The sequence below is a fragment of the Poromitra crassiceps genome (assembly GCF_964638095.1).
Source record: "Poromitra crassiceps genome assembly, chromosome: 7".
NCBI classification, from domain to species: Eukaryota; Metazoa; Chordata; class Actinopteri; order Beryciformes; family Melamphaidae; genus Poromitra; species Poromitra crassiceps.
In genome coordinates, this window is record NC_139628.1 from 52,202,638 (window position 1) to 52,212,406 (window position 9,769).

Genomic DNA, 9,769 nt, shown 5'->3' on the forward strand with positions numbered 1-9,769 from the left:
GCTAATCTACATCCTTCTCTTCCCCTTTTTTCCATATCACATGTGAATGGCACTCCAAACCAAAACAGATCAATAGCGCTAACTTGACACACATTAGCACCATAAAGGCAACAAGACTACTGAGACTCGGCCTGTCAGAAAGCATTATGGTCGAGCGGACACTGAGAGGGAGAAACAGAAGACAGTTAAGAGTAGAGGGGGAGTGGAGAGAGAGAGAGAGAGAGAGAGAGAGAGAGAAAAGAGAACATGGAGACAATGCGTCTTCTTACCTGTTTGTTGTACTTGTTGATGGTCTGACTGCTGTATTCAGAGCAGTGGTCAGATCCTAGGGAAATGTTATCTCCGGTGCCAACAAAGGTATTGGCAGGGGGCAGGTCCTGAACTGCCTGGTGCTTTTTACCAGCCGTCGGCGACTGCGGGTGGAGCTGCACGGTGGGCAGTGGGGAGCTGGACTTGTAGTGCCGGGCCAGGTCGGGGCTCCCGGGCCCGCCGTTGACCGAGCGGTAGCGGCCCATCCCGGGACTGTCCGACAGCTTCTCGTTGACGCCGTCGTAGCGCTGGCCGTTGGGCTTGGACGCCTCGACGGTGACGATGCTGCTGTAGAGCGGCTGTTTGGATTTCATCTTCTTCTTGTCTTTCTTGGGCTTCTTGGACTTGTCGTGCTGCTGCGGCGTGAAGAAGTCCTCGTGGTCCTTCTTGCCGGCCTCGTAGCCGTTCTTGTTCTTGGGGCGGCAGTAGCGGGCCATGACGACGATGAGGATGATGAGGATGACCGTCATGATGCCCGACACCACGCCGATGACGATGCTCAGCCGCTGCTTGCCCAGGTCGTAGTTGGGGTCACCGGCGATGTTGGTGTTGAGCGAGGTGCTCAGGCTCTTGGCCACCTGGGACTCGACAACGGTGGAATTGGACAGGGTCTCGTTGACGTACACGTGGACCAACGTGGTGGTGCTCTGTGAGGGCTGCCCACTGTCGTTCACCTGGATCACCAGCCTGTGAAGGCCATAGTGCTTCTGCTCCAGCTTGGCCACCAGCGAGATGACCCCACTGCCGCCATCAATCTCAAACAGCTTGAAGGGGTTGCCGCCGATGATGCTATAATTCAGGTCTGCGTTGATCCCGGTGTCGGCGTCGGTGGCGATGACCGTTCTGACCACAGTTCGGACGTTGCTGGACGGCGGGAGAAGGGTGTAGGAGCTGTTGATCGGGAAGGTGACCGTGGGTGCGTTGTCGTTTTCGTCCATGACAAATAGTGACACGGTGGCGGTGGCTGACCTGGGAGGGTCACCTCCGTCCACGGCCTTGACCCGGAATGTATACGTGGTTTTCTGCTCGCGGTCAAAGGACAGCGTGGAGAAAATAGTCCCAGTGTCGTTCTCAATGGAGAAGATGTCCTCCTCCTCCTCGATGAAGAGGCTCATTTCTGCATTTTGGCCCTTGTCCGCGTCGATGACGGTCACCATGCCGACGGGGCTGTTGGGCTCGAGGTTCTCCTTGACGTAGAAGGTGAACACGTCCTGCATGAACTTTGGCTCGTTGTCGTTCTTATCGGCCACGAGGACGACCACGGTCGCGGAGCCCTGCAGTATGGGCATGCCCTTATCTTTGGCTATCACTTTGAATTCGTAGCGCTCCGTTTGCTCCCTGTCCAGAATGGTGTTTACTCGGATGTCTCCGCTGTCTGCATCGATAGAGAAAATCCCATTCACCGATGAGTCCAGGGAATAGGCTATTTCGGCGTTCTTGCCACTATCTGCGTCGATGGCGATCACAGTTGTCACCCTCTCGCCGGGGGCATTGTTCTCGGGAAACGACACCTGCACCACGCTCTGGCTGAAGATAGGAGGGTTGTCGTTGGTGTCACCCACTTTGACGATAACAGAGTTATTACTCGCCAGACTGGGGCTGCCAGAGTCCACGGCCACTATGACCACGTTGTATTCCTGTGTGGCCTCGTAGTCCAGCGGCGCGGAGGTGTGCAGAAAGTATTTCTTTTTATTCTGCTCTCCCTCCATCTCGCTGGCCGGTTTGAGCTGAAACGGCACATCCCCGACCACCGTGCAGGTCACGATGCCATTTTCCCCCTGGTCCCGGTCCGACACCTGAACCAAGGCAATGGGTGTGTCCACCACCACGTCCTCGGCCACGTTGGCCACCCCGTCTTTCAAGAAAATGCGTCCGATTTTACGTATCTCGATGGCGGGGACGTTGTCGTTCTCGTCCTTGATGTTCAACACCACGGTGGCCTTGTCCATCTTTGGCGGCTGCCCGCGGTCACGGGCCATCACCGTGAACCTTAGTTGGCTCACCTCCTCGCGGTCGATGCGGTGCAACACGCTCAGCCACCCGGTGCTCTCGTCCAGCCTCAGCAGCCTCCTCACCGACTCCGTGGCGGCGCCGAACACGTACTCGATTTGACCGTTGACCCCCACGTCCGCGTCGGCCGCCTTGAGCTGCAGGATGGGGGCGCCGGGGGAGCTGTTCTCGGGCAGGTCGGCCTCGTACACGCCCTTCTCAAAGCGAGGGCTGTTGTCGTTCACGTCGGTGATCATCACCCTCAGGATGGCCTGGGACGAGCGAGGGGGGTCTCCGCCGTCCCGGACGCGCAGCGTGAGCTCGTAGGAGTCTCTCTGCTCCCGATCCAGGGCCCCTTTGATGATGAGCTGAGGCTGTTTCTCCCCGTCCGTCGTGTCAGCAACTTGCAGTTCAAACACGCTGCTCCTGCTCGCCCCGTCGTCAAACCTCCTCTTGCTCGAGTACGAATCCCCGTTGTCTCGACCCCCGGAGGAGCCCAGGCGTCTCGAGTTCTCCCCGTTGTCCTGAATGAGCTCATATCTCTCTATTCCATTTCTGCCAAAATCTCTGTCTGTGGCCGTGGGCAGGAGGTATAGGGTTCCTATAGGTCTGTTCTCCTCCACAGACAGTGTGAGGACAGGCGAGGGGAAAGACGGAGTGTTGTCATTTATGTCCAGTATGATGACTTTTCCCTCGAAGAGGTCGACCCAGCTCTGGGCCGGTCCGATGACTGACACTTCGAAATCTATGAAACACTCGTTTTCATCGAATATCATTTGGCACTGCTGTAGTTTTTCACGGTCTATCCGCCTCTCGTTGGTGGTGAGCTCGCCGGTTATGTTGTCTATTTTCAAGAAATCAGAGCCGGACTCGAGCGTAAATGTCACCTCGCCGGACCCTGCGACGATGCCCAGGTCGGCCGCCACGTTCCCTATCCTGACATCGGCTGGTCCCTCCTCAGCCAAGCGGTACCGGAGCACCTGCTTGGCAGCGGGTTGATGCACAAGCTGCAGGATGAGCATACAATAGCACAAATAGTCCACTGCACCAGTAGTCCTCATTGTTCTTTCCCGAAAAAAAGATTAGATTTGCGCAAAAAAAAAAAAAAAAATAGCCTAATAATGTTACTACTCGAATGTCCTAATATGGAAATCAGATTGATTTGTTCATAGAGCAAGCCGTCTGTTTCGGGATGCGTGAGACTTCATCCTCCGGACGCCTTCCTACATCGCTTCCCACTGCAGTGGGAAAGCAGCAAGTGCACGGGCTCTCTCTCTCCTCCTTTTTCCCTCTGATTCTCCACCAAGAACTGGATTTGAGTTGTTCTTTCCTTCTTTTAGTAAAACCGCAGTGATATCATGAGAGCACCTACTCAAAAGGCTCTGCTGCGCGCTCCGGAGGTACGCGGTGCCATAAATGCATTAGAATTGCATGCGCGTAAAAAGCGAAAACGTTGCAACAGTCCGAACATATCACCACAAGTAGTAAAAAAAACAGTCCAGATATCTCACCGTTTTGAGGAGTTGACGCGGTTTATGTTTAGAATCCTCTGTGTGTGTGTTTTTTTTTGGGTGAGGCTGCGATATTCCTCTGTTGTCCGAAGATATTTCCAGAGTCAGAGGATCATGTTAATGCCTCCGAACTTGATCATACGGCGAACGTCGACTGTGCAGAGCTTGTCAACTCTCCCATCCGGATGATGTGAATTACGAAGCACATTATTAGTCCCGTCGCCTTTCCTGCTCTCTCTCCCTCCAAGTCACTTGCAACAAGCAGCAGCAGCAGCAGCAGCAGCAGCACAGGGCAGTGTAGTTCTCTCCTTTTGCAAGCAAACTCCACCGTGCACAATCGGCGGAAATTTCAGGGTTATTTACAAAAAAAGAAAGAAATCAAAAGAAAAAAAATGTAAATCCGACGCAGCTGTTAGGAAAGGTTGGTCGAATTCCTCCGTGTGCCCAGCATAGTCAGCTTGTTCCCTCACCTGCAGACGCACCGCATGTGTTGGCAGCCCCTATCTGCAGCACTGTGAGAGGGATTCACAAATGATATTGCAGTCTCCCTCTCTCACACACTCTCTCCCTCCCTCCCTCCCTCCCTCCCTCCCTCTGGTTTCTTTCCCCCCCAGCAGCGCACGTAACAGGGTCGGACTTGGTCTTGATCGCCGGGTCTGGAGGGCAGCTGACAATATTTGATGAAGGGGAGAGGGAAAAGTGTGCGGGAAAATGTCGTTTTTACCTGTATATATTTTTTTTTACTGAAACGTGACTGCGTTCTGTGGGCAGTCAGTCCGATGCTTGTTCGCCTCCTCGTTGGGGTCCTGGGGGTAGGCGATACGGTGAGAGATACCCGATGGAAAATAAATGTATTTTTATAACTGGCTTTCCAATGCGTAAAATAACGTTATTGTCTATAGTGGCTGTTGGTTATTTTGCCGCAAGGAACTGCCACTGTGTTAAGAAAACGCATTGCCAAATAAAGGGCATTAAACTTTTACGCACTCTAAAAAAAAAAATGCCTTTAAATGGACAATAACACTAGAGAAAAAATGTGTGCCCGAGCACACATAGCCTATGACAGCTCCGCCACAGGACAGGCGAGATATGGGACGGGATCAGTGCGCAGTGCTGTGGTTTCCCTGTGGTGACTAATATGAATGCGTGTGCCAGTGGCTGTGCTTTGCTCCCCGACGCAGCGGGCTCACGGCTGCGTTATTATTTCGGCTTTGGATTGTTTGCCAGTCCACTCACAGTCAGCAACATCGCGGGCTCTCACACCGACACCGCGGCTAAAGTGGTTTGCATGTAGGGAGAGGGAGAGAGAGCCGAGAACAGAAACGCGCTTGGCCGCCCGCAGACAAGCTGCTACACTGGATGCGTCTGTCATCCTGTGGCCACTGCGCAAACCCAAGTCCCTCGGTGAGATTAGTGTGCGCGGCGCGTCCTACACACTCCCACTCCAGCTGTCTTCATGATCCAAGTCTTTACATTGTAATGCTGTAATGATTGATTCAGATTATATTGGAAAATGAAAGACTTGTTTGTATATGAGAGCGATGCTGGCGATCAATTCTGCTGAGCACAATGTCTTAAATTCTCTCTCCGATGCACACACACACAGTAGTGCCTTGATAATGTAAATGAACATTCTGTCATTCCGCAGATTCAGCTCTCTACCTCGAAACGTGTGCGCATTTTGCAAGCTTCTGTGCAGCAAGATGAAATAATGGAGCTCTGGAGGATTTTCCTCCAACTTGGAAGGGGATGCTCTCCTGTTTAACATGGGGACAGTGAAATTAGAGAGACAGGGGAGACAGAGAGTGTGTGTGTGTGTGTGTGTGTGTGTGTGTGTGTGTGTGTGTGTGTGTGTGTGTGTGTGTGTGTGTGTGTGTGTGTGTGTGTGTGTGTGTGTGTGTGTGTGTGTGTGCGCGTGTGTGTGTGCGTGTGTGTGTGTGTGTGTGTGTGTGCGTGAGAGAGAGAGAGAGAGGCGGAGGAGGCAGCCAGTTTCAGCAGCTGCATCTTCCTCAGGCGGCTGTCTGAATTCCAGCACTGACTTTATCCTTGCTTACTACCGCCCTCTATCGTCCAATCAAAAGTAATCCCCTCAAGGGCTGGGGTGGTGGGAGTAGTAGACAGGCTATAAAAAATAATCATATACATAAAACTGTAAGGTATGTGAGCTGTTATATTCAGCCCTCCCCTTGATCAGCATCTGCCATAAAAGGCATTTGAGGTGAAACCAGGAACCCAATAATGCACGATTATATATTTAAATGATAGCCTAGTATGGTGACCCATGGGTGTCTACCTTGTTGAATATCAAGAGACAATTTCCATTATCTTGAATGAAAATAGAACATTTTCAGGATACTAAACTGGGTTAAGTTGAAAGGCTGTCTTCATGAACAATGTGATCTCATGGTGGATTTGCGTATTAATATTAATAATTAATATTCATTAATTAATATTAATATTGGACATGACTTCATGTAATGAGCAATGATACAACTTAGTGTTTAAAAAAATCCCTATCTAATCTGTCCTTTAGGTCAGTGGTTCTCAAACATCTTTACGTCAAGGACCTGACACAAATTAGACCACGGACCCCCATCTGATAAGATTGTAGCTTTTGCGACGACCCTCCCCCTCTCCTGGCCCTGTCTTTAGGAGCCTGGTGTTGGGGTTCTTAGGCTGATTGGTTGCGCCTGGACCCGGTGTACTCCTTGGCTTAAGAAGACCTTCAGACCAAAATTCAGTCTCTCTCCCTCCTCACTTGATGCAGCTTTTGTTATTTTTGTTTTATGTAGTTTGTGTTGTCTAGTTATTTGTGTTGCCTTTTTAATTAATAAATTATAGTTTTAACTTTTACTTTGTTGTATGACTCCGCTCATTTGTTAATTCCTTGAGCCGTGTTGCAACATAGCTATGAGGGGAATCATACATGCACCAACATAAAAGTTAAAACAATAATTTAATTAAAGCGAAAATAACTGGACAACAACACAAACTTACATTAAACAAATGAACAGAACAAAAGGTGCATCGGTGAGGAGGGAGAGAGATCGCCTGAATGTCCAATAGGTGTACCAGGCCCAAGCTCCTGCAAGACGGTGCCAGGAGAGTGGGAGGGTCTTCACACGTGTTAGATGTTTTATTACGGAAGGTGATCGTGTATGAAACCCATGACCAAAATAGTCCTAAATTACTTATGATCGGAATTCTAGTAACCCCCTCAAGGACCCCTGGGGGACCCCGCTTTGAGAAGCACTGCTTTAGGTCAATTCAAATAATTTCACCCTGTAACCGATTTTTACATTCTGCCTAAAACTCTGAGTCATGTCTCACAGGCTGACTGGCACAATCAGCATGACATGATTCATACCAAGGCCTTTACAACAACAACAACCAGATATGAGTTTCTATAGAGATTCCGAGGTGGTGTTTTCTATCAGAACTGAAACCATAAAGTTTTCAAATGAAAATCATTATGATAGTTTGTGTTTAGCATCGATCCGACTCTCAAGGGGATGAGTGGTCCGACATGATGCATGAGCGCGCTCCACACCAGAGGCCCAATCAGTGGAACCAGTGAGGACTTTTCTTCCTAAATGAGATATTTAAAAAGAAAAGTGACACCTATGCGCGTACACAATAATTGGTAGCACAAAATGAAAACAAATGATACCTTTTAAGAGATAATAGGTCATATTTTTGGGGGGCAAATGATTATTTTTCAAGCTACATTTTTGGGGCGTTACAGATATAATGGCAAATCTTAACTAAATGGAAAAAAAATGGCTACTGTAGAGCCGGGGTGTCCAAACTTTTTTGAATGGGGGCCAGATTAGATCATGTGAAAATGCCGGGGGGGGGAAGGGGGGGCAACCGCTTCTCGCGTCATATCGGTTATTAAAAAATAAAATTGAAAATCACATACAATTGTAGCCTACTTTGTTTACAATCTGAAAACATTAGTTCTGCATGTGCTGTACCTGGTGCTTCTACAAACTGTATGATAGTGCTGTCATCGTTAGGTGAAGGGAAAAACTTGCTTGACTAACCAATACTGTGTGGAGGGCCACATATAGTATATTTTGAGAGACGAGCCGAGGGCCACTTAAAATCTGTCCGCGGGCCGCTATTGGCCCCAGGGCCGGACTTTGGACATATGCCTGCTGTAGAGTTTCAGAATAGAACTCTTCAAGTCTTTCATATTTCCTGTATTTTCCTCATGCGCCATAGATAGCCTAGATGCATTGCTTAATGAAATGGGGAGGTTGGAAAAACTCAGACGATTGCACAGGCTGCTGAATTAATGGTTTTCATTTCATAAATATAATGAGAGCAGACATGTCTGACTGTCCTTATTCATTTTGTTCGTTAGTACTGCCTAGTGCTGTGACACTGTGTGTTAGCACTGTGTGACACTGTGTGTTAGTACTGTGTGACACTGTGTGTTAGTACTGTGTGACACTGTGTGTTAGTACTGCTTAGTGCTGTGACACTGTGTGTTAGTACTGTGTGACACTGTGTGTTAGTACTGTGAGTACTGTGTGTTAGTACTGTGTGACACTGTGTGTTAGTACTGTGTGACACTGTGTGTTAGTACTGTGAGTACTGTGTGTTAGTACTGTGTGACACTGTGTGTTAGTACTGTGTGACACTGTGTGTTAGTACTGCGAGTACTGTGTGTTAGTACTGTGTGACACTGTGTCTTAGTACTGCTTAGTGCTGTCTGCCGTGACACTGCGTGTGCAATAAAGTTGCAATTACATTGTCTGTCTAAGTTAATTGAAACTTCTGTTATCCAGCGATGTCAGGTGGAGCTGTTGAACGTCTGTGATCGGCCACCTTTTTATAAGAATGAAAGTCCACCTTTCATGCTGTTATACAGCTTTCCTCCATTGATCTGACACGTTCCTGCAAACAAAGATATGCTCTCAAAAGAGTTAACAGCAATCTAACGCCTTGATCATTTTGTAAAGATCGCCATATAACTTCATTAAATATAAAACAATATAAAAAAATATCTCCATGCTCTCAATATAAAGGTCCATTCTGGCAGAATAGTAGCACACAGCACTGTCAACTTTGTAGCTCACTTTGTCAAACCAATTAGTTTAAAGGGGAATGCCACCTATTTTATCAATTCAAATGTTATTTCTGTGGCCCGGTTAGGTAAGCGTTAAACGTGCACCACACTTTCCCACAGCTAGAAATCAGAGAGAAAAACCCCTCAATTTCACTGGGATGTGAAATCAGTTCCATTCACGATGAATTGGCCATCGACTTAGTGGAGCCATAAAGATGCTAAGTGGAGCTGTCACACCCAAATTAAGTTGATATTGTTACATTAAGAAGAATCGAAACTCGTTTAGGTGCAAGAACAGAACTCGCACAAAAACCTCACAGGCCAACAAAGTCACTGTCCCATTTATTGTCTACGGAGCGGCGGCAGACTTTTACATCGCAGTGACATCACAAATCCAGGGTTAGTTCTCGCAGTTTCTAGGAAAGAGTTGAGTTCACACGTATTGACGGAACTGTGCTGTAGCGAATAACGCGTGAATGCTCAAAATGGCCAAAACGCGGAGTGGGCGATTTCCATAAATGAAGGCATGGCGCGTCGTCTCCAGAGTCTCCGCAAAAGGAATCGAGTGTGTGAGATTCCTAGAAACTAAAATCTGTTGAGTTCAAATTGAAAGCACTACCAAACACCTCTGCCAACGAGGTTATTCGGTGCAGTCTGTCTGTCTGTCTGTCTGTCTGTCTGTGTGTCTGTCTGCCTGTCTGTCTGTCTGTGTGTCTGTCTGCCTGTCTGTCTGTCTGTCTGTCTGCCTGTCTGTCTGTCTGTCTGTCTATCTGCCTGTCTGTCTGTCTGTCTGCCTGCCTGTCTGTCTGTCTGTCTGTCTGTCTGTCTGTCTGTCTGTCTGTCTGTCTGTCTGTCTGTCTGTCTGTCTGTCTGTCTGCCTGCC

The 9,769-nt window shown here is 48.7% G+C and overlaps 1 protein-coding gene across 1 annotated transcript in view; it reads right to left on the bottom strand.

Moving 5' to 3' along the window:
* The window catches only part of pcdh7b (protocadherin 7b), a gene marked incomplete at both ends in the record, with an annotated part of 171,194 nt that extends 167,835 nt beyond the window's left edge, over positions 1 to 3,359 (bottom strand). The window contains 1 exon segment of the mRNA XM_083640585.1: positions 270 to 3,359. Coding sequence (XP_083496711.1) covers positions 270 to 3,359 — 3,090 coding nt within the window.
* Positions 3,360 to 9,769: the final 6,410 nt, after the last annotated feature.